The following is a 23,751-nucleotide window of genomic DNA, read 5'->3' on the forward strand; positions in this document are numbered from 1 at the left end:
TTTGCCAATGTCCCTCTGATGTACCTCACATGGAAGGGTAGAGCGAAGTCATTTACCAGTCTTCCTATGAATGGGAAAGATTTTTTCCTAGGTCATGTTTTATCTTAAGAATTTTGTGTAGTTTGCATTAGAACCTCATATATAGTCACGAGGACTTTAATATAAAAGTGTCTCTTCACCCCAATCTTTTTGGTAAAACTAAAACTCTGGAAAGATGTACCTTACTGATTCTGCGGGTGGCCCCCTTTCAGACCACCACTACATATGCTACAGGTGCAGCATCCTGGTGTGAGAAGCCCTGGCCCCAGTTACTCCAAGCTACTTGTTGGCCTCTCTCAATCTGCCCACAGCAAATGCCTTCAGCCTTTTCCTGCAGATGAGGCTTCAGAGGAACTACTGGGAGCTTAATCTCTGACTTGTGGATGAGTCCTGGCACTGAGGGACGAGACCTCTATTCCCTCCTCCTAGGGATGCCTGGAAGTCCCCCGTCCACTGAGGTGCATTAATTCACTATTGGTCCACTTTTTCTTGATGACGTGAATCCAAAGTTCTTACTAGGGGTTTAGATTTGTCAAGGCCATTCATTGGGCCAACCATACACTCTTAGGTTATAGGGAAGCTTAGAACTAACCCATGAGGTCTATGCATCATGTCAGGAGGACCACACTGTCACATTTAATGCTCACAGGGACCTTGGAGTAGACATTGCCATCTTTATTTCTCACACAAATTAAGTAGAAGTACCACATCATGGATGCATAGCAGCCAAATGTCTCAGAAATCAAATCTTTTTTTTTTTTTTCCTTATCCAAATCCTGTGGTAAGCCATTGTTGTAGATTGTGGCCGCCATTAGAAGATGGCGCCGGCTTCCACTGTGGCCTGTGATAAACAAATTCTTTTGTGGAGAGTTGGCACGCTATCCCTTGCCACCCTATAAGAAAGATCCACGTGGCGGCTTAAGATTGGTACGTGGGAGGCTTTATTAGGCTGTGCTTGGGCGCTCGAGAGAGAGGGGGGTCACTAAAAGATACTTTAATCAAGGCCTGAATAAACTGCTGAAAGAAGATTCCTGAGTTGCGTCTTCCTTGCGGGCAAGGGGTCGCGACAAAATCCTATCCAAATCTTTTCATGATTTAAACTGCCATTGTTCTCTGCTTTTCTTTCTGTTGCCTTTCGGCCATTTCCCTCTCTATGTGGTCTTCAGTGAATGAAAGAAGCAGGGGAAGTGAGGTTGGGATGTTTGAGTTCCTCAGCTTTCCAGGGGGGTGGAGAGGGTGTGAGAGAAGTGGTGGATTGAAATCTGTGTCTAAACGGACATTTCTCTCATCTCCTCTGGCAATAATTTATTTGGGTCCACCCCGTTTGCCTCGTAGCCATTGATTTTAAGGCTCGGCTGCAGAGGGGCCTTAGTGAGGAGAAGAAGCAGATCCCTAAGCCCCTCACTCATCTCCAGCTGGAGGACCAGTCTCATTAATAATGGGGGCTTAATCCTCCCCATTCAAAGAGATTCCCATTACCCAAAACAATAATTTTTTTTAATTACCCAGGCAGAGTGGCAATTGCATATTGAATACTAAGGACGATTTAAAACTAATAAATACTTTTGGAGATTCCTTGAACATCTTAATGAATTAAAAGTTATGAAATATTTATAAGCAGTAACAACACCATTTAGTACCATTAATAAAATAAATACATTAGTCAGAGAATGAAATTCATTACTATTTTACTACTCGACATTGATGTCAATGACTGAATATTGCTCCAAATTACTTGTAAAATAGACCAATTATTTTAGTATGATTAATCTTTTCAATTATTTCTTTTATGTAGTTGTAATTTGAAAGTAATTTTCTTCTGGGAGTACAATGACCTCAGCACATTCATTCCTTATTTATTTATATTTAAAAATCTTTTGTGTCTGCCTCCATTTCCTGGTGAGTTCCAACGGTGGGACGGATATTTAAAATAGTCTTCCAAGCAATTGTTATTGTCCCTAAGCACTCTGTGGGCATTTGTAATTGGCTTTAGTAGTGAATATGAATAAGCCATTCCAAAGTAAGGGAGTCTCTGCCAAGAGTAGCTGTGCACTGGTGGGGAGAAGGGAGGCCAGCAAAATTCCTTCCAGTTCCAGCACTCTGGCCTGGCTACTTTGGATGCCAGTCTTCTGGGAGGGAGGCAGTGTAATAGGCATGTCCAAACGACTTTCCAACTTCCAACCATCTTCAGAGGATTGAACAGTACTATTCCTTTGCATGGCACAAAGAAGTCTGGGCATCTGATCACAAAATGATAAGGCCAACACTCTACCAGATGTTAAAGGGTGGATGGTGGGGAAAGAGAAGTAGCATGCCTAGAAGTCAGAATGCAGATCAGGGCTATCAGAGTCTCTGTTAGGAATGGATAGCCTTTGCCTCCATCCAATGTCTCAGACAAGGTGCAAATGGAAAGCAGAAGGCGGGCGAGGCCACAAACATACCTCCAAGAGCTGTGCAAAGTTGTTCAGCTCTGGTTGCAGAATGAGGGGATTCAGCTTAATCAAGGGGCCTTAGAGAGTATTTATTGTATCAGGCACTAGCCAAGGGCTCTGCACACAATATCTGTTTTAATTTCCAAAAAAACCCTATACTTAAGTATTATTAGCTCATTTACTGATGAGAAAATCAAAACCCATGGATTTAAGAAATGCTTCTGAGCTCACAAAGGTAGGACATGATGGAGCTGGGATTCCACACTCGTTCTGTCTGACTTTAAAGCCTGTAATCTCTCTCTTCTACTGGGATAAGTAAGCCTTTATGGAGTGCTCACAATGAAAACAGCATACTCTTCGTTGCTAATTGAGATGCAGAGATTAAAAAAACAGAACATTCTTTGATTCTAGGAACATCTATTAAGTGAAACACAAAAATAACTCTGGAGAGAAATAGACTATTCTAAAACAGAAATGTATGGAAACATAATTCGGAAGTGAGACTTCTTTAAGAAAATAGTATTTGAGCTGAGATGTGGAAGAAGTGCACGGTTTTCAAAGAGCACCCAGAAGTTGCAGAGTGGAAAGTAGCCTGAGTGGGGGCTGTTTGGAGAAATATGAGGAGATCTGAGTGGCTACATGAAATTGTAATTTTAATGCTCATCTTTTAAATAATTCAGAATACAGATAAATTAAGGCCAGGAGACTTTGGAAATAGGGAGTTAAGGAGTGTTTTGAAAAAAGCATTCACCAACCACAAACAGGGCTCATTTGGAGGCTGTGGTTGTGCTGTCCCCCGGGTTCACTTTCGAGTCACGGACCCCGCCGCTGCAGAGCTGATTCAGTCCCTTGAAGAGACTGACCCAGCTTGCAGCACCTCTCAGGTTGGCAGCATGTGACTCCCATCATCCACCTTGGCATCTGGCCATTAATTAACAAGCTTTGCAGCAGGTGTCAGAGGAACCAATTTATTTCTGTGAATGGTAGCTTCTCCATGATAACCTGAGCAACAGTGAGGGAGCAACTGAACCTTAAAGACTTCAGGCAAGGAAAGGCCCAGTCCGTGAGGTTGGGTAGCCCATGGCATCATGTATAGCGCACCTCCACCTTCCTCTTCTCATGTGCTCTCATGTCAAGGTCAATTCCAGGACATCCATTGACCTATTGTTATTTTCACCTTCAATTATAAAAACCATCCATATGTCAATTCTGAAGGAGGCTGTTAATGTCCCTTTGGATCTGAACAGTTGGTTGGTTTATGGAAAATAAAAGGTGGGGAGGGGACCTCAATCCAGGACTCCTGATTGCTGATTCAGTGTTCCTTCTACGGTCTTTCTGAGAAAGGAAAAGTGGTACTAGTTTGGAGGAAGACATCTTGACAAATGGGGCACAAGTCAGGGATGCCCACTGGGGAATAGTTTCTGTGCCAAGGAGAAGAGACAACTTAAAGCCACCATACCAAAACTCAGCCCAGACAGAAACCGCAGTTTTATATCAATGTGTGTCTGCGCTCAGCTTAGTATCTGTTTGGGTAAATGTCTGCTGAATGAATGGGGGATCCATGGGTGGAGGGATAGATGAATCTGCTACATAAAGAGAGAGTTTTCTGCTGGCAACCCCAAGACAGATGTCACTGTAATCTCCATTTACAAGCACAGACTGAGGATCCTGCTGGGGTGTTGCTTGCTGCTGGAACAAAAAATGCCCAATTTGGGCCTGGCTGCCAGGAGCCCATGAAGTAATCCCTCATTTTACCCAGCTGGATTTTTGGAGCCTACTCCAAACACTGATTGGCTCCACATGGCTGGCCAAAGATTAGAATCTGTTTGTTCAGTTTCTTTCTTTTTTTTTTTCCTTGTCCCCACTGGCCTAAGGAAGATGTCCTCTATTGCCTATTAGTGTTTTTGGTGCAGTAGAAGGAAAGAGAGGGGTCAAGGCTTGGATATGTCACCCATTTTTTACTTTTATAAATACTCATACTAATTTAGTGCCTAGTGTCTCAAATACAGGACCCATCTGAAAAAAGATCTGGCCTTGTGAAAATAGCTTACATCCCAAGTATAGAGCCTGTGCATGTTCATTATCTTTTAAAGAAGGCATGGCTAATGTAACTATTTTTGACTTTCTTTCTTTTTTTTTTTTTTTTTTTTTAGTGGTGCTGAGGATTAAACCCAGGGCCCTGTGCATGCAAGGCAAGCACTCTACCAACTGAGCTAATTCCCCAGCCCCTGACTTTCATATTTTAAATAGGATAGAATCATAGCATTAGAAAAGCTGGAGTTAACAGGAGCATTGAAGATCAAACTGTGTTTCATGAAAACTCATCATGGAGGATGTCAAGGATGGTGGGATGGTGGGTTCTGGGTACCTACCTTCATTTCCTTAAGATACTTCTACTTGAATAATTACATATCCTCGACTCTTGTAGACTTTGAAGAATCAAGTTCAAATACCTTCAATGTGGCCCCAGAGAAGTTAAGAATTTTGTTCTCTAACCGGGGGCCATGTGTTTCAAGGCATCTGTGTTAGTGGGGCTCTGTTTGACATCTTGCATTCCTCATGCTTCCTGAGCTTGAAAAAACAGTGGGCTAACTCCTCATGCGGGGGTTATGACTCCTTAATGGATGAATCAGAGATAATATGCATGCAGGTGTCTCAGCAGTGTAAGGGGCCTAGATTGCTTCTTGTTAAGAGTCTATTGTGAGCTGAGCATGGCTCTGGCCTGGGAACCTGCAGATGTTTCTTGCTGGTGACCTGCAGTAAAGAAACTTAGGTTCAGACAGAAGCTACCCACAGCTCCCTGCTTTTCATGGGTGAGATCCTGTGCAGCCCCCCTGAGATTGTGCAGACCAGTGGGTAGGGGTCTTTCTACCTTTGACCAATCTGGGTAGGGAGAAGGAAATATTGAATTGGTTTCAAAGAAAAACTGGGAACTTAACCATAAGGTCGAAGCAGAAAGCACATCGGACTGGTCAGTAATTTACAACGTCAAATTTCAGGGATGATCTTTGTGTCTTGGTTAGATACTTTCTGGTGTTCTTTTGGCAGTGACCTTCTATAGGAAGCAGAAAGATGTGGTAGCTAAGAGCATGGATTCTGGAGCTAGAGCCCCCTGCATTCCAATATCAGCTGTGGGACTTTGGGGGAACAACTTACTTCTCTGTACCTCAATTTCCCTAGCCATATAACTGGAGTGATGACAATAATGATATGTACCCAACGGCACTGTTGAAAGGGTTAACTGGGTTAATATAAAAAATACACTTAGAAAAGGACTTGGTGTGCGGAAGTGCTAGGTGGCTGCAGTCGTGTCAATTTTATGAGCTTCTCAGAGGCACTCTGGTCCTTTCTCAAATCCTTTTTGAGAAACTTGTCCTGCCCATTCTGACCTGTGATTTTTTTGTAGACATCTCTGAAGCTCAGAGGTCTAATGAGTATGTTGCAATCTTATTGCCCTGGGTTGTCTGCTCAAGAAAGGTTTTTGTGAATGGACTAAGGGCTCCCTGAAAGCCCAGACCTGGGTATATCAGTGGGCTGATATCCCTCTCGGCTGTGTCAAATGTATAAACTGCTCTTTCACTGGCTTTTCAGGGAAAAACCCATCCCAAGCAATTTCTCTTCTCAGTAATAGGGCAATAGCCCAAGGCCATAAAACAGAAGCAACATTTATTAATTGATTGATTAACCAATCTGTCAAGAAGTATTTATGTGACATTTCCTATGTGTTTACTACTGCGCTAACTGTTCCCTCAAGAAATAAAAGAAATATAGCACAGGGTCCTGAACCTCAAGTTGGGATCCCAAAATGACTAATTGGGAAACGATTGTAAAGCAGCTACTAAATTTAGATGCAGACAGCAATGTTTTCCAAGCAGAATTACAGTAGCTGCAAATGACATTTCCTGGCCCCAGAAACTGAGTGAGGTGTCCCAGCATAGCCCCTATATTTCATTATTTTCTGTTGTGGGAGGTAATAAGAAGTTACCAAAGTCACATGTGAGTGCCACAAGGAAATGCAGTACTGAGGAAGTCTGTTTGGCAAGATGGGAAGAAATGGTAGCAGTATTAGACCAGCTGAAGGCTAAGGTGACATAGATGAAGAACATAAGATGATCAAGGTGCATGGCTAAGAAAACAAAGTAAAGAAGGAACAATGTAAGAGTCTGCAGCAGTGGCACTCAGCAACAGAACACAAGGCAGCAGCAAGCTTAGGGCTCAAGGTTATGGCCAAGGAAGTGGAAGAAGATGGGCAACAAAGATGATTCTGAGGTTTCCAGTAATAAATAAAACCCCAGCCTCTGCACATCAACCAAGATGGTAGAGGAGAGTAGACAGAAACACTGGCTTTGTGGTCAGGTTCACTTAGGGTTCAGTTTGGCCTTACTTTTCACCAACTGAATGACCTGTGAGCTCAGTTTCCCCATCTGTAAAAGGAGGAGATTTGTCCCTCTGTTACAGCATCACTGTTTAAGCCTGCATGAGATAACACATGTAAAAGGATTGACACTTTGGGAGTGCTCCATCAAGGTTAGTGGTGGTTGCTATCAGCTCACATTCTCACCACACTGAGTCTTGTAAAGATTTAAAGAGGAAATAGGCATGGCCACTGCCCTGGTGATACCTATGGATAGATATTGTCACCTCTGCAGGGAGAGTTTTCCCAATGTCTCCTGTAAGCCTTCACCAGATTAACTAAAATGGCATCTCTTTTCATGTGGGCCAAAGAGTCATGAAGATCTATAGTTGTGCTTCCCTTCATATGTTATCTGTGCCTCATCACCAAGGGACCAAGTTTCCATCAGAAAATAGTCTAGAAACATCTACAACTCTGACTAGCATGCCATCAGCTTTGTTTGCCCCTGGAAGATGCTAGCTACTTTTTCCCCTTTCTCTCCTCTTTGTCATAACTTAACCAAAATAGTGACCCCAGAAAATATACTAGCCTGTATCACAGACCTCAAATATGACTTTTCCATAAAACCCCACCAAAAAAATTTCTTCCCTTTAAATATGTGGGTATATGGGGCTGGGTTTGTGGCTCAGTGATAGAACACTCACCTAGTGTGCGTGAGGCACTGGGTTCGATCCTCGGCACCACATTAAATTAATTAATTAATTAACAAACAGAGAAATAAATAAATAAATAAAGGTATTGTGTCCACCTGCAACTAAAAAATATATATTTTAAAAAATATATGTGGGTGTAGTTTTAGGCTAATTCCTAGGATAACAACTTGTCTACACTAGTTGAATTCGTCCTACTATGACAGAAGAATAAGAAGTTCTAAGGAACCTCTGGGATCACTTTGCTCTTCTCTGCTCTTTCTCATACACCCACACAAATCTCTTCATGCCCCTTGATGACTGTGTTCTTAGTGAGAGGAGGAATTTAGAGAGCAACTACTTCCTCATGAGGATCATCCCTCCTTGGATCTGGAGCCTCTGGACCTGGATCCTGGGTAATAGGTAGACCAGGACAACCTGGCCAAGTGCCTTCCCTGGGGAATCAGAGGCAGATTTGTCTTCTCTTCTCCCTCCTTTAAGAGGGTGCCTGCAAGCAGCAATTTTCTGGATCATTAGAGAAAACTTAAGGAGGTCAACTCCACTGTTTTTATCAGGGTAGAGAAGCAGACCAGGAACAGGTCTCTAAAGCCCTGTAACAGACTCACTGCCAATGCTACACAAGCTCTAGGGGATGGAATTTGTAGGTGAGAGGGAGCTGCAAAGTAAGGGAGAAACATCTGTATAAAAAAAAAAAAAAGATGGATGTGGTGAGGTACACCTGTAATCCCAGCAGCTCAGGAGGCTGAGGCAGGAGGATCTCAAGTTCAAAGTCAGCTTCATCAACTTAGTGAGAACTCTAAGCAACTCAGTGAGATCCTGTTTCTAAATAAAATACAAAAAATGGCTGGGGATGTGGCTCAGTGGTTGAATGCCCCTGGGTTCAATCCCTGGTACCAAAAAAAAAAAATGTACATCTGATGAAATTCATAATTTGAATGTGCAAGGAATTTTTGCAGGGCAGGAAATCTTTGCAGCATTTGTGCTGGGCGTAATATCTAGATATTTATGGTCTCTTAGTTTCTTCTCCTGATGTTGCTCAAATGAGATAAGCCAGTTTTAGAAACTGGATACCTTTTCTCTATCACATTCCTGTTAACTTGTTCCATTTCAACAGATGGCTTCTTTTGGAAGGTACATAGACCCTCAACATCTATGCAGCTTGATGAATTCCAGAGACATTCACAAATCCCTAAGTTCATGAGTGCAGAAACAGACACCCAAACTCCTGGCTAGCACCCAAACCACAGTTTCTCTACAGTGCCTCATATTATAGGGCAACCACAATTTCAACTTGAACTAAAGTGTAATCTATCATTTTGTGGTGATTTTTCTTCTCCTCACACACAACTCCGTTCTGATTAAAATAAAAGAACAACAATAAAATTCATTTGTGAAAGATCTTGTGAGACCTGCAATGAACGAGAAGCTACAACAGTGTAAGGAGCAAGGTGGTCACTAGGGCTCCTGAACTAAGGGTGTCTCTAACCTGCCCCACCTCCAAGAAGCACAGGTTCAAATCCAGGCTTCCACAGGCAGCAGAGGGCTTCTCTGTGTCCTGGGCCTTTAGGATTGTTCAGAACTAGTCAAAATTGGGAATTTAGGTCTGAGAGTACCCTGGACTTCCTTCCTGTCTGCACTTCATTCTTTGGCCCCTCAGACCCCAGGTTTCATTGCACAGGCTAAAGTGCCCTTCAATCAACCTCTGGGCAGAGGCAGGAATTACAGAACAGCAATAATTAAAGGACTCTTCCTGAAGTTGGTGGAACTCCAGCTTAGCTACCCTTGATATCCAAAGAATAAAGGATGCTTATAATTATGACTGGGTCTTCTGAGAAATCAAGGAAAACCATCCTCATATATCTATTGATGATCCACGTCATCCCACTTAGAAAACAGAGTTGAGGCAAAGTTTAATAAAGTTACATATAAAACATGATATTGAAAATAGGAACAGAAGATCAAAAACTCTCAGAGGAAAGGGGAAAAGCTTATCAAAAACCTATATCTGTTTAATTACACAGATATAATTACTGTGATGGTGCATTGCATTTAGTTCAGAGTTTCCTGGCAACAAAGGAAAAAAAGGAGAAAAAAAAAAGCCCAACAAATTATCTTCTCTCGGTAATAGATCCTGAAATAAATTCACAATGTGGGACTTGTATAAAAGGATTTAAATGGCAAGAGTGGACCCTATCCTAATGGCTTTTACAAAATAAGCTAAAGATTTCACATATAACCATTTCCCATGTGGTCTCTCAATAATAGCTTCAGTAAAATCATTATAATATTTAGTTGCAAATTTAACCTCAGAGAAAAGAAAAAGCAAACTAAGCATTAAGTTATGGGGAAGGTGCAGAGTATGTAGAGATAAAGGTGAAGCAAAAATGGCAGAATCTTGATACAGTTGAAGTTGCATTGAGGGTTCTTGGGGGCTCATTCTATTGCCTGGCATCCATTTATAATGTTCTATGATCAAATATAAATAATTGTAAACATTTGGCAGCCAGGGAAGTTAAGCTACTATGTTACCTAGCAAACACCAGATTCTATTTGATGCATGTTAGGGTCTGTAAACAAGTCAGGGTGGCGCCTGGCATTTTGCCAGAGGGAGTGGTTTGTGAAGTAACGGCCAGCGAGCCATTAAGTGTGGAGATTCCTTATTGGTTGACTGCTGTATCTAGTTTATGTTAATTAAGATAAGCTGGGTGGAATGTAAATATACCCCTCCTGTCCTACAATAAACGGCTCCCACTCCTGCTGTATCAATGTACACAAGTTGCTCTTCACCCCCCCAGTTATTTTGCTGCAGCCGGACTGTGGCAGATGCAGCTTTATATTAAGTAGTTATCATTTTATTCTGGATCTTTGAAAATTGATCGTCTGGTCTATGGTGCACTGCGTAATATTTAGAATCAGCTCCTAAGCACCACAGCCTTCGATGTATAAGTGTGTACCTTCCCAGCTAAGCACAGTTGCATGTCATTGACACACATGACAACAGGCTCTCAATGAGTGGAGGGGCAAGCTGAGTTCAAATACCTTCACTGCAATTCTTCAGGGCGAAGAAGTCCACTGCAGACAGACTTCGGTTTCCACTTGAGATGTATTCCAGGGCCACTCGGAATGGGTTCTCTGGGTGCCCAATTCTTCCCTGCAGCACGGTCCAGCTGGTTCCATTGGAAAGCAAAGGAAGAAAGCACAGAAAAACAGTGATGAGAAGCAGCCTCACCTGCAGAGAGGGTCATGCAGTGACTTCAGGGTTTACATTCTTCACAGGCACCAAGAGATGGATGCCCACATAGTGCTGGGGATGATGACCCTGACAGTAGTGTGTAAACATTTGCTTCCTTCTTGTCTGGCTAACTCAGAGACACAATTTTCAAACCCATTTTGGCCATGGCATTTCTTTCGTCATATTCTTTTTAAGGCAATTTCAGATATTTGGAATTTTTCAGTAGTTAGTCTTATAGGGGAAGAATTCTACTTAGTGGAAGGGAGCTGGCAGCAGAGTTGAGGCAAAGTCTTCAAAACATTTATCAGTCTATGGATCATTCTTTCTGGAAATAAAACTTAGTTTTTGGCACTTTATCTGATACCAGAGTCTCAGAACCTTCAGGTCTGCTATGTTGTTACTTATGGGAAGCTAGCAAGAGCTATTTATTTACTGTGGGAAAATTAAAGTGCACCCAAGCATGTATTTTGGAGTAAAAGGTACCTAAGATTGACATGGACTTTGCAAAAAAGTGCAAGCAGAAGAAGATAGAAGCAGGTCAAATGGTGAGCTCTGCATCCATCTATAATCAAGGACACTGACACTGTCAGAGAACAGAGAATAAGCTAAATGAACACTTTTACACCTTGCTCATGCTATTAACCTCTTGGAATGGCTCCTTTCACTGATTGGAACATCAGATTTACTTTTCAACATTGATATATACACATATATACACACATATGTATATATATATATATATATATATGCATGTGTGTATATATATATATATATATATATATATACACACACATATATATACAATTTTGAGTGAGAATGGAAATTATCTGGGCTATTTTCTTTCCTCAAGAAAACAACTTTACAAATGTATAATTGACACTTAATAAATTGCATGTACTAAAAGTATAATTTGATGAGTTAAAGTGTATAAGTCAATGGGTTTGACTTAGGTGTACACCCTTGAAATCATCACAACATTCCATATTTTCTTACCCTTAGCTTTTCATTTTAAAAACTTTTTAACCCCTCTTTTATAATAAAGTGATGCTTATTATAAAAATAAATAAAAACTCAACAATTGAGAAAAGTTGTAAGATAGAAAATTCACCCAGAACCTCATTGTCTAGCAGTAGCCAAAGTCACTACCTCAGTGGGCAACCTTCCAGCTCTCATTTTATATAAATGAGACCATACTGCATATGCTCTCTGTGATTGCACTTGCCTGCTCAATAGTATGTCATGAGGCAGCAAATAGAGGTTCTATTATCTTCTCATTGGCTGCATTTTTAACAACTTGTGCATTGCTTCTGCTTTCCGTCATGATCGTGCTAAAGGTAACCATGTGTATTTTATCTAAGCTCTGCTTTGGGACAAAGTCCTAGAATCTGAGTCAAAGTGTGTGCCTATTTATAAATGAAGCTTCCTGCCACTCATCCCATGGTGAATCCAGGGGCCCATTTCCACATTTGCTTTCTTTCTTTCTTTTTTTTTTTTTTGCTTCATGTATTTGTTTATTTATTTATTTTTTAAAAATTTTTATTATTGGTTGTTCAAAACATTACATAGTTCTTGACATATCATATTTCACACATTTGATTCAAGTGGGTTATGAACTCCCATTTGCTTTCTAACACTGGGTCCCATGGGATCGTTGCTGATTTGGCTAGCTGTTGCTGATAAAGGTGTTGCCTGGGGCAATCAATGACTTCTCAAAGGGGTGCTCCCTGTTTCTGGGCCCTGAATGTTGCTGGCATGTAGTAGGTATCTTGAATGAAGGAGGTATTTCTGCTCCTCCTCTGCTCTTCTGTAGTTAATTCAGATTGCTGGAGTCAATTCCTCAGCCATTTAATAAAAGTGTATTAAGTTTCCCCACAATAGGTACTGTAGAAGGGGTTATTGCTGTTGTAAAGTTTGTTCTCTGTTACTGTACCCAGCAGGATTTCTCTCCAAAATAAAACCAGTGCAATTGAATAAGGAAAAGGAGGCCTTTTGGTTTAAACGTGGGACTGTCAAGGAAAGAAATATTTGAAAAGAAAATGTAAAGGAAGGGTTCTTAAGGAAAAACAAACAAAAGCAGAATTTTTCTTGTTCTTCTGAAACATAAAGGACCCTATTTTCAAGGAAGGATGGTAGGGAAAGGCATGAGCATTCATATTCTGCCCAAATCATAGCTCGCTGTTCTGAGGAATGATGGATTTTAATTCCAGGTACACAGTGGCCCTTGACAATGATTTCCATTTCTATATTGGCACTAGCCCTCTGGATAAATGTGTCAGGAGTTTTAGGAATTAGTTTCTGAGTTACCGATGCAATAACTTTTGTCTGAAATTCTCTGGCCTCCCATAGTTTACTGCTGCAACTTTAATAACTTTCAGAGCAGTTGCCAAACATGTATTTTATATCCAGGGAAGCTGGGACTGGAAGAGGGCATACTAACACCTAGGGTCAGATTTGTTTAAGAGACAGCCAAAACCCAGTGAAAAACAAATCCAAGCTCTTTCCTCTGCCTGCCTCCATTTTCTTTGCTTATATCCCAGTGGTCTTGAAACCAGTTCATTGGGGTCTGGCTGTCCTTGCTTTGGCTGGTGGCAACTCCACTTATGCTTGCATGGGGGGAGGTTGGGGAGGTTATGTTCTGACCTGAAGCCTCTCAGTGCAACTGTGTCCATGTGCTGGGGATTTGTGACCCTCTTAGCACTGGTGTTTCTATCCATCAATCTGACAGTGTGGGGTGTCCACCTGGACCTTAGGAAGCTAGAAGGACTGTGTGGAAAGCCTGTCACAATCCATTATCTTTTGCATGTCTCTCTGGAGCTCTCCAGTTCCAGTTCTGCCTGCTCTGCCCCTCATTTGCCTGATGGTTCTGAATAAGGCACTTTTCTCCAAATGCCTAAAATTTTGGATGTTTTCCGATCAATGGTATTCTCAAGCAGAGAAAGCATGTTCAACTTGAATTTTCTAAGAAAAAAACTGACCACCCACTTTTGCTGAGTTGATTACATCACAATGAATAAATTAAAGTCCATTAAAAAGGCAGAAAGGAGTTGGTTTATGAATATCAAGGTCTATTTCTGACTGAGAGCCTAGAAGTAGTATATAGAAAGACCACTAAAGTGGGAACTGAGTCCTGGATTCTGCTTCTGGATTTGCTTGACTTTGGACAAATCCCCGCACCTCCTTGAATTTTAGTTTCTTCAATAGTAAAATGTGGACATTGAATTAAGTGTTCTCCAAGGGCCCTTATGGATCTCATGTCCATATTTCTCAATCAGATTACAGGAGTCCGAGTGATAAAATATTTGATGAAAGTCCTAGAAGCTGCAATTAACAAATAATATCTCACAGAGGTGGGAGAAGAGCAATGAGTCATGAAATCACAGATCTATTCATGCGAAGATGCTCAGTCCCAACCTTCTTGGGGGAAGTGGAGACTTGACCACACATTGTGTTACCTATAGACCTAAGGTTAAAATAAAGCACAGCACTGCTCCTGGATTGCAAGAACAAGAGAAAAATGCAGCTTATGGGCCAATCTGGCCCCTGTACTCAATTGCATTTTGTACCCTAGAAATAGAGAAGAAGGTGTCTATTTAATGTTACTGGAGGGATCACCAGTCTGGTTTTGAGGGTAGACACTCCAGCCAGATGGTGGCACATACTGTCAGACAATCCAACGAAAACTCCCAAGAAGCTGTCATGAAACAAAAGAATCTCTAAGGCTCCCATTGTTTCCTCCCCGGTTAGTTTCCATATGTTTAAAGGAAACCGGCATGTCTGCCACAAGGAGAGCTGCTGATGTGACTGAAGGTTTGGCAGCTGTGACTTGGGAGGGTGAAGCAAGTTATTTTAAGCCCAGATATAAAGGGACATTCTGTGATGGCATGTGAGGGCATGGGTGGCTGTTGACCAGACCGAAGATGTGTTTTACTTTCCTGCTGTGCAATATCCCCGAGGGCATAATAATGACATCAAGCTGCCCACCTAAGGGTCCCTGGCCCACTGCAAGCCACTCACTAGAGGGCCTTCTGAGATGCTTTGGCTGTTGTAGTGCAGTGAGTCAGGGCCTGGACTCCATTCTCAGCTAGTTAAGCTACTGGGGAAGTGATGTAACTTCTGAGTTTCAGTTTCCTTGTCTTTTGATGGAGGTGAAAACACGGAGCTTTTTGAATGGGGATGAGGATCAGTGAGAAGGATGCCTACAGAGTAATTAGAGGAGATCTAAGCACACAGTAGGGCCTCAATAAGGGGGCTTATAGAAGACCGCCACCTTCTTCATGGAGCCACTCTGGTCCATGAAAAAATGCAAGTATCTGTAGCTCAACTCTTTTATGAGATTCAAGAAGGGAAAAGAGTGTAGGTAAAAGAGAGTGGGAAAGGCATTTGCAATTTCTGAATATCAGTTGCCATTTTTGTTTAAACAACAACAATAAAAACTTACATGGATCTTCATAGGATAAAAAGAACCCTGAGAACTTATGTGGGAACACTCCTACAAGAAGACATGTTAGTATTTGACTATGAGAGCAGATTGACATTCTTCTCTGAATCCTCCAAGGGCCTCTATTTCACTTAGGATCAAATCATTTTCTTTGCCTTTGCAACCTCCTGTGTCTTCTCAGCATGTGAAAAGATGCTTTGTACACTATTTGTCAGTTAGAATTTGAGTCAGACTCCATTTCTCATGTTGCACACTAGATAGAGTATTAGGTTCTCTGGGGACTTGGGTTTAGGGTTTAGTTTGTACTCAAGGAAGTTACAAACTGGTGAGAAGAAAAATAAAACTATGTACTGAAATTTACACAAATGGCAGTATATCAGGGCTGGGTGAGCACTAAGGGCTCACTGAGGCAGGCACTAAGAGCTACTGAGGCACAGAGGGCAAAGTGATGACTGGTTGACCAGGACAGGTGATCTTGAGGATAGGTTGTAAAAGGTGGAAGACAGGGATTTAGAAAAGGGCAATGCAGAAAGGGACAGGCATGAGTACATGAGCAGAAGTGACATATTCAGTGTATGATCAGGGAACAGGAGTTCGTGTCTGGTGAGAGTGAATATTTTTCATTGGTCTCTGCATGACCTCTGTGTCTTACTTCCCTGCCTTCTTAATGCCTGGGGGATGGATTGCACATCATCAAGTCTCCAGCATCTTAAACATTGTCAATTCTCAAAAAGTATCTGTTGAATGAGAAGACAAGTGCATGAACAGATTTCTATTACTTCAGGCAAGATTCTGACATGCTTGGCCAAAACTCATGTGGTAGTGGAATTGAGTTTATCTGAAAGTTCATGCCAACCATTCAAGTAAGAATGTCATCAATTCAAGTAAGGGTGATGCCTTCCCCATGAGGGGGAACTTAAGAACTGGGGAATTGTGGGTTTGTGGGAAGGAGGTGGTCCATGTGACTACATAGTTCATTACATGGCTATTGCCCTCCCCCGCCATTTCCTAAGACCTAATCAGAGGGAAGCAGAAAATAATAGTAATTGAGACCTGGAGGACCTGAATTCTCAACTAGAAGAGTTCCCATATCATGCATAGATGTTCTCTACCAATTCAGGTCAGGCTTGGACCAAGTCCATAAGAACATGATCTACAGCAGCAATAGCAATGATAACAGCATCATCATTATTCTCTGTGTAGAGATGAGTTTCCAACGCAGGTTAGTAGGACTCCATAATCTTTCTGCAGACCACCTAACTCTGCCCTTCAAAATTCCTTAAGGTTAGAATCTGTCTTCCTGAGGCTTTGCTGCAATTTCTGGCACAGGTGAACTTGGCTGGGGACCTGAAGCTAGAAGATATGGCCATCCTTGTGTTCTGTACTGGTCATGACAGCCACGTCAGTTAGGTGGTGATGAACCCTCCAGCTGGGGCAGCCAACATCATGAGTTAGGTGGAGGATGACAGAAGCCACATAAATAAGACAACCAGCCAAGTCCCTGTCACAAAGAGCTCCACACACGTGACGACAATGATTATTATGAAGCATGACCCTGTCATGGCTCAGGCTGCACTGTTGACATTCCTCTACATGCGTCTTTACTAAGACTCTCTCTTGACAGGGTCTGGATAAGTGTGAAGGTGTGAAGATTTGTTAGAAATAAGGAACTGAGCCTGTGGGAGCTCATCCAGATTAATACAGGGAGCAAAAAAAAAAAAAAAAAAAAAAAGCCAGTTGCACCTCTTCCCCTAATCTTATCCTACAGGAAAAACACACATAACTTTCAAGTTTTCCTTAAAATATACTTTGTAGTAATTCTGCAGCAAATATAAACCATTCAGCACAATTTTTATCGTGTTCATTAAATCAGCCTGCATTTAAAGCATTTTTATGGGAAATAGCAGGGGGAAAAATGCCAGATCAATGCAAATTTTGGTGTGGGGCCCTTTGTTGCTTGTTAATTTTCTGCAATAACAATGTGTGACACATGGCAAGGGGTCTTTTATCCTTGTACCCTTGGCTTTGCTATCCGCTTGCCTGATACGGTATCCTAGAACCTCTAGAGAGGATCAGATCTGGATGGGAACAAGACTTCAGGGTGAGTCAGGGTCTGGTTCCCATTGGCCCAGGATGAGGGGCTGCTCCCAGGCTGAGGTGGGCCCCAGGTTCTTCAGAAGGGGGCTAGAGGTACAGAGGCCAAGGTAGGTTGGGACCCTGGAGCCACAGGGTGACTGGTTGAGCCTCAACATGGGCAACTGAAAAGCAGCATAATTCATCAGAGATGTCTGGGTGATAGATCCTGGAAGGTGGCCTGGGTTTCCTGGAATAGAGACCGAGAAGATGTCCTAAACTATTTCCTTAATTCCTCTCTCATGCTTTGGAACAAAGGAAAAAATAGAGTTTTGGGCTTTTTTCTTGGCCTCTCTCTTATCTCTTTTGCTCCTCCATTTCTCCCTCCCTCCCTTCCTTCTTTTTCACCCTCCCCTTTTCCTTCCTTCCATTAAGAGAAATATAATGATTAAGAACAGAGGTTCAGGAGTCAGCCAGCCTGCTTCATAATTTCAATTCTGCCTTTTATTGGCTGTGGGACCTCAGGCCAGCTACTGAACCCAACCCTCTCTGTGCCCAAACTTCATAGCTATAGTTATAGGGAAAAATTATAGTCAAAGTGTTCTTAACTGGTTTCCATGTGACCCATCGCCTTGTTGAATTAGCACAAACTGTATGTTTTATATTCAATGAGACCTCCATTCCCTGTGAATGTTCAAGGTGACTGAGTGCTATTCTTTAGTACCCCTGCACTCTAGGGGAGACTCCCAACACTCACGTTATGTGTCCATTGAGAATCAGTTGTGCTTATTCACTACTCTGTTTATGGCAGTTGTACTCATTAAATTGATGCAATAGGCAGGAGAAAATTTTACACACTTTGAAAAGGCAGCTACAAATAACTGCTGTTGAATTAGGTGTGAATGGGGCAACAAAAAGATCAGGGGAAAAAAATTCTAAAACATCCAGAAAGCCTGGCAGTCATCAAGAATACAAATAATACTATAAGCTGGAGAGGATGTAAAGAAAAAGAAACACTTTTCCACTTTTCCAACCACTCTGGAAATCAGAATGAAGATTTCTCAAAAGGTGTGGAACCACTATGTGATCCAGCCATACCTCTCCTTGGTATTTATCCTGAAGAGTTAAAGGCATCTTATTGCAGTACATGCATACCCATGTTTGTAACAGCACAATTCATAGGAGTCAGACTATGGCACCAGCCTAGGTATCCATCAACGCATGAATGGAGAAAGAACATGTGGTAGATATACACAATGGAGTTTTATTCAGCCATAAAGAAAAATGAAATTATGTTATCTGCAGGAAAATGGATGGAACTAGAGACCATTATGTTAAGTGCAATAAGCCAAACTCAGAAGGTCAAAGGCCAAGGGTCAGCTGTTTTTTCTCCCATGCAGACACCAGAGAGGAAAAAGGAAAAGAAAGGTGGGGGAGGGTGGATATCATGAAAATCAAAGGGAGATCAGTAGAGGAAAGGGACAGAGAGGAGGGAAGCAAGGAGGGAGGGGGAGTGATATTGGTCAAATTAGGTTGCTATATTGTGTATTGTGTGCATGTACGAATCCATAACAGCAAATCCCATCATTATGTACAGCTGTAATTCACCAATAAAAAGAGAAAAGATTATGTCCTGTTTTTAGTAAATTATGTGCTGAAAAAAAAATCCAGAAAACCTCTAGAACACTTTAAAAGTATTTTAACCTTATTTTTATTTTAAAGAAACTGCCACTGAACATCAAGGATGAGGAGTCAGGAATATGATTTATGTTAATGACAACCCTGACCTCTAATGATGAATAGACTACCACCCTGGGAGCAAAGGTCTTGTCCTTACATCAAAATTGGTGGGTTAGCATGCATTTCAAAGTTGCAGGTTAAAATAAAATGTTTCAGGCTGTAAGTTGATTCTCAAGCACCTACTGATCCCAATCTTATTGTCTAAGAGGGATTCTTCTTTGCTCTGGCTTGTATAAAGTGACCACAGCCATTTTCTCCGTAGAGAACTAACTAGCATTTTTTTCTTCTTTTAAAGGGAAGAAACACTGATTACTCAGGCCAAAAAAAACAAAACAAAACAAAAAAAAAAAACCAACCAACCAAACAAACAAAAAAACAAATAAACAAACAAGTATCAGAAAGCTTCAGATCAAGAGTAGCGACCCTGAGAATCCTAAAATTCCTGTCTGGATTTTGGATCAAGTCCCATGTTGGCATCTCCTCAATATCTGTCCCAAGGGAGCTGTAGGTGGACTGGCTGGCTTCTGGGCAGAGAAAGAGAGAGGAGAGTTTGTTTGGTGCTGGTGTTTCAGAAATCACGAAGAATTACAGAAAAGCGAGGGGACCCCAGCAGGTTTCCTACTCCACAAACTTGTCAGACAATCTTTCTGGCAGGGTAGTTGGTGGCTTTTCTGATTAGAGTCACAGGTGATCCTTTTTTTGCCTTTCTAATTCCTTCTATAAGGAGGTGTGGGCATATTACCCATCAGCAGCCAGTGGGAACCTGGAATTTGGTTTTCTAACTCTTTTTTCCTTCCAGTAACTATTCAGCACCATCTGTTCTTTTCTAATATAATCTTTTTTTTTTTAAAGTAAAATCAGTGTTTCAGTTTCTTTTAGCTTAGTTTAAACATGTCACTCCCATGAAGAAGGATAAAGACAACATTGGAAGTTGGTACGCAGCTGTTTCTGTCGGATCTCTCCTTCCATCCTGTCTCCCTTCTGCTGGAGCCCTGTGTTCTGAGTGGGGCTGGGGTTGGGCATCCAGCCCAGATGCTCACCTTAGATCTCCATTTCCAGGATTTCCCAGCCTTGGAGCAGTTCTCTCTGCCCTTGCTCAAAGGATTCCCAGCAGCTCATCCTGGTCCCCAGAGAGGTAGCCTAAATGCCATTTAATGCACTAATGTATTGATTGTTTGGAATAGAACACAGGAATCGGAGCCAAGCAAAATGCAGATGCCCAAGTTTAGAGCCTCCGATTTAGTCATAAATCTCTGGCCAAGTCAAGTCACTGGGCTGAAACTGCATCGCAGGGTGGCCCTGGTCATAAACAATGGTCCCATATGCAAATTCTGGGGCTGGGAGAAGTTGTCAGCCATAAAAGCTTGGAGGGGACTGGCGAGGTGGGATAAGAAGAACCCACAGACTTGTGCCCACCCAAGGTGATCACCCATTGCACCCTCTCTGCCTCTTTTCTGGGGTGGCCATCTGGGAAAGGGGAGGTAACTTCCAGAGGCTTTGATGGATGGAGTTCTGAGCCCCTTGATGTAGAGGAGCTCCCAAGCTCTGCGACACAGCACCGATACCATATTGCAGCCAGTATTGTGGATGATGATATCATGGCAGGGTTGACGGATGTTAAGATGAGCGTGAGTCTCAGTAATGGTCATGTTTTATCCTCTCACATGGCAAAGAAGGACTGAGCCCCATGGACACATCAATTTCCACTCTACAACCACAGGAGGGTCCATTTTACAACCTGTGTCTGGAATAATCTCTTTAAAGCCCAAATGTGACCAGGGCTCTCCAGTGTCCTCAGGCCTTGCCTCTGGCTTCCTGCACATCCCAGGGCTCTTTCATGCCTCTGTAAATTTTGCTTCTGGTGTTTTCTGCACCCAAAGTCCATTTTCCGCTTTTTATCTACTCAGCTTCTTTGTGGCTCCAGGCTCAACTTGGTGTCACAAGTCCCAGGTTGGATCAGGTAATTTAGAACAAGGTAATTTAGAACAAGGGTGAAAGGTACTTAATCCTGCCTGAGGTTTTAGAAAAGACCTTTGAGGGAGGCAGCATTTGCTATTATTGGCTGGACTCCGTTGGTCCTAGTAGTGTGGATGGGAAAGAAGGTGTCATTTGTTGAACTATGTCCCCATATCTCCCCCACAAAAAAAAGAGAGAGAGAGAGAGAGAGATGCTGAAGTCTTAACCGTTATTCCTTCAGAGTGTAATCGTATTTGGAAAAAGAGTCTTTATAAGGGTAATTGAGTTACGATGAGGTCATTAAGGTGGATCCAGTGCAGTGACTGTTCTCATAGAAAGGGGGAATCTAGATACAGAGGCAGGTGTGCACTCAGGGAGAAGGCCATGTGCAGATGAAGGCAGAGTTTGGGGGCATAGATCTCTAAGCAGGGGACGTCACAGACTGCCAGCAAACTACCAGAAGCGAGGATACAGGCCTGGAACAAATTCTCCTCCTAGTCCCCAGGAGGAACCAGCCCAGGGGACACCTTGATCTTAAACTTCTAGTCTCTAGAACTGTGAAAGAATGAAGTTCTGTTGCTTGGTCCACCAGTTTGTGGTCATCATTGTGGTAGCCGTCACCAGCTAATCCAGGTGGGGAGTTCAAAATCATCCCCACTAACTGCAGAAACAAACTGGAAAACATTTTTTACAGTCTGGGGGTGAATGGCGTCATCTTGTGTGATGATGGGCCCACGGACAGGCAGGCTGTTGAAAACCACTCATTTCTCACAAAGCAGCCCCATTTCCCTGGGGCCCAGAAACTGCCTGGGACATTTTCCTCTGCATTTACCTCTGATTCCTTGATGAATAATATCTCCATTGCCTTCTGGAAGGCGCCTCTGTAGAAGGACAGGAGGAAGCGCTTGCTAAGAACCTGGAACTATGGGCCCCTTAGATTCATCCAGGTAGTGTTCACACCTCTGCGTCAGGCTTGAAGAAACTAGAGTTTGGACTTCAGGCATCTAATGTGTTAGCCAAGCAAGAGCCTTCCAGAACATGGCCAACAGAACCCCTTGAGAGGCCTTGAGCCTGGAACTACCACTGCCAAGTTTCACGTGACTTTAGAGTGCCAGCTCAAAATCACAAAATTTTTAAGGGATTCTGAGCCTGCACCAAAAACAGAGGCACAGGAAGGAGCCAGGAAGAGCTGCACTGGGGCTGGGTTGGGCAGGAATCCCCAGGCTCAGGCCAGTCTTCTCTTCTTATGAATCCCTTCTGACTTTGAATATTTACAGTAAGAAAACCCTCAACATCAGAATCCTTTGATAGTGTCCTTGGCCCTATAAACTGGAAGCTGTGATTTTCAGAAAATGGCAGGCTTCTGGGTTTTGGCTGGTTCAGTCCCTCAGTGATACATTTAGTTGATAAGGGTTTGGGGAATGGTCCTCTACAAAATAGGAATAGGCCATCTTCTTTAACCTGCCTCCCAAGACATGTCTGCAAATTATCTTAAGGAAGGGCTGCCTGGATACCTACTGTTTATAAATGTCACCATGGCCACTGGTGAACCTTTTTAACTTAGTTAAAAAGGAACCAGTAGAAACCTCCAAAATTAAACACTGGCTCCTGAGATGAGGTTGTAAAACTCTCCTCTTTTGACTAGGTCTTTTGATGACAGGGTATGGAAGCTGGTGTCTAGCTGTTTGGCACATTTCACATGGAGCTGAGTGGGAGAACAGAAGCCCCCTTCTCCTTCCCAGCCTCCAATCTCTTTAAAGGGTCTAGGACTCAAGAATGAACTGTGACACAAAGCTGGGAAGAGGGAGTCTGACACATAGGTACATGCCTCATGTGAGCTCCAGAGTGGTTTCAAAGTTCTGCAAATGGCTTAGAGCAGTTTCGGACACTCCATTTAAAATGGCTCTGAGGACTGGGGGTGCAGCTCAGTGGCAGGGTGCTTGCCTGGTGTGCACAAGGCCCTGGTCCTTCCCTAGCAGTGCTGGGGCAAAGTGTTTTTCAAATCAGCTCTGAGCCTTTGCTCCAGAAGGCTACTGGCCTCTGAACATGGCAGCTAGTGAACATGATCTCAGGTTCTTCATGGTTGCAGAGTGAGGACTGTGTGGCAGGTGCTGCTATGGGTGGATCTGAAAGCTGTAGAAGGGGTCTGTGTTCTGCAAGGGGTCTGTCTCTGGCTTTGGAAACTTGCTGGTTAGTATCATCCAAACAGTGATGGTAATAATTATTGCATGATATTAGATCCTAATCACCATAATGCCCATCAATCCTTGGACACTAACGGTTTTAGACACTGCAAAGGGATTCTTCACAGTTATCTCACTTGATCCTATTACGAGAATTAATCCTACCTATAAGATGTAGAAATCGTTACCTCCATTGTATAGATGAGAAAACTGAGTTTCCAGGAAGTGAATTATCTTGTTCTAAGAAGGCTGAGTAAGGAACAGAGCTGAGACTCCAACCTAAACCTGCCTAACTCCCACTCCATAGCTTCCAACTTTGCATGGAAACAAAATGCAACCTGAGATGCAATCCACAGGGGATGGGACGGGAAGGATTCAGCTCAAAATCAGACATTCAGAGCCACACTCAGGGTCCCAAGCTTCAGAACTGAGAGGGATCCCAGACACAGTTGAGATAGAGCAGTTTCTTGAGGGCCCACATCCTTACTATGTGAATCAGAAGATTTCAAGGCAAAGAGGGATCCTCGGTTCAGAATGCTATTTCCCTGGATTAGCCATGAGACCCTCAGCTCAGCACACTTGCTCCCACCTGAT

The 23,751-nt window shown here is 42.6% G+C and overlaps 1 protein-coding gene across 1 annotated transcript in view; it reads right to left on the minus strand.

Annotated features, from left to right (window-relative positions):
- Positions 1-23,751, minus strand: part of Alk (ALK receptor tyrosine kinase) — a 642,117-nt gene that overhangs the window by 163,750 nt on the left and 454,616 nt on the right. The window contains exon 5 of the mRNA XM_076832815.2: positions 10,575-10,702. Within this exon, the coding sequence (XP_076688930.1) occupies positions 10,575-10,702 (128 nt within the window). The remainder of the gene's footprint in view (positions 1-10,574; positions 10,703-23,751) is intronic.

The sequence above is a fragment of the Callospermophilus lateralis genome, chromosome 14, assembly GCF_048772815.1.
Source record: "Callospermophilus lateralis isolate mCalLat2 chromosome 14, mCalLat2.hap1, whole genome shotgun sequence".
NCBI lineage: Eukaryota > Metazoa > Chordata > Mammalia > Rodentia > Sciuridae > Callospermophilus > Callospermophilus lateralis.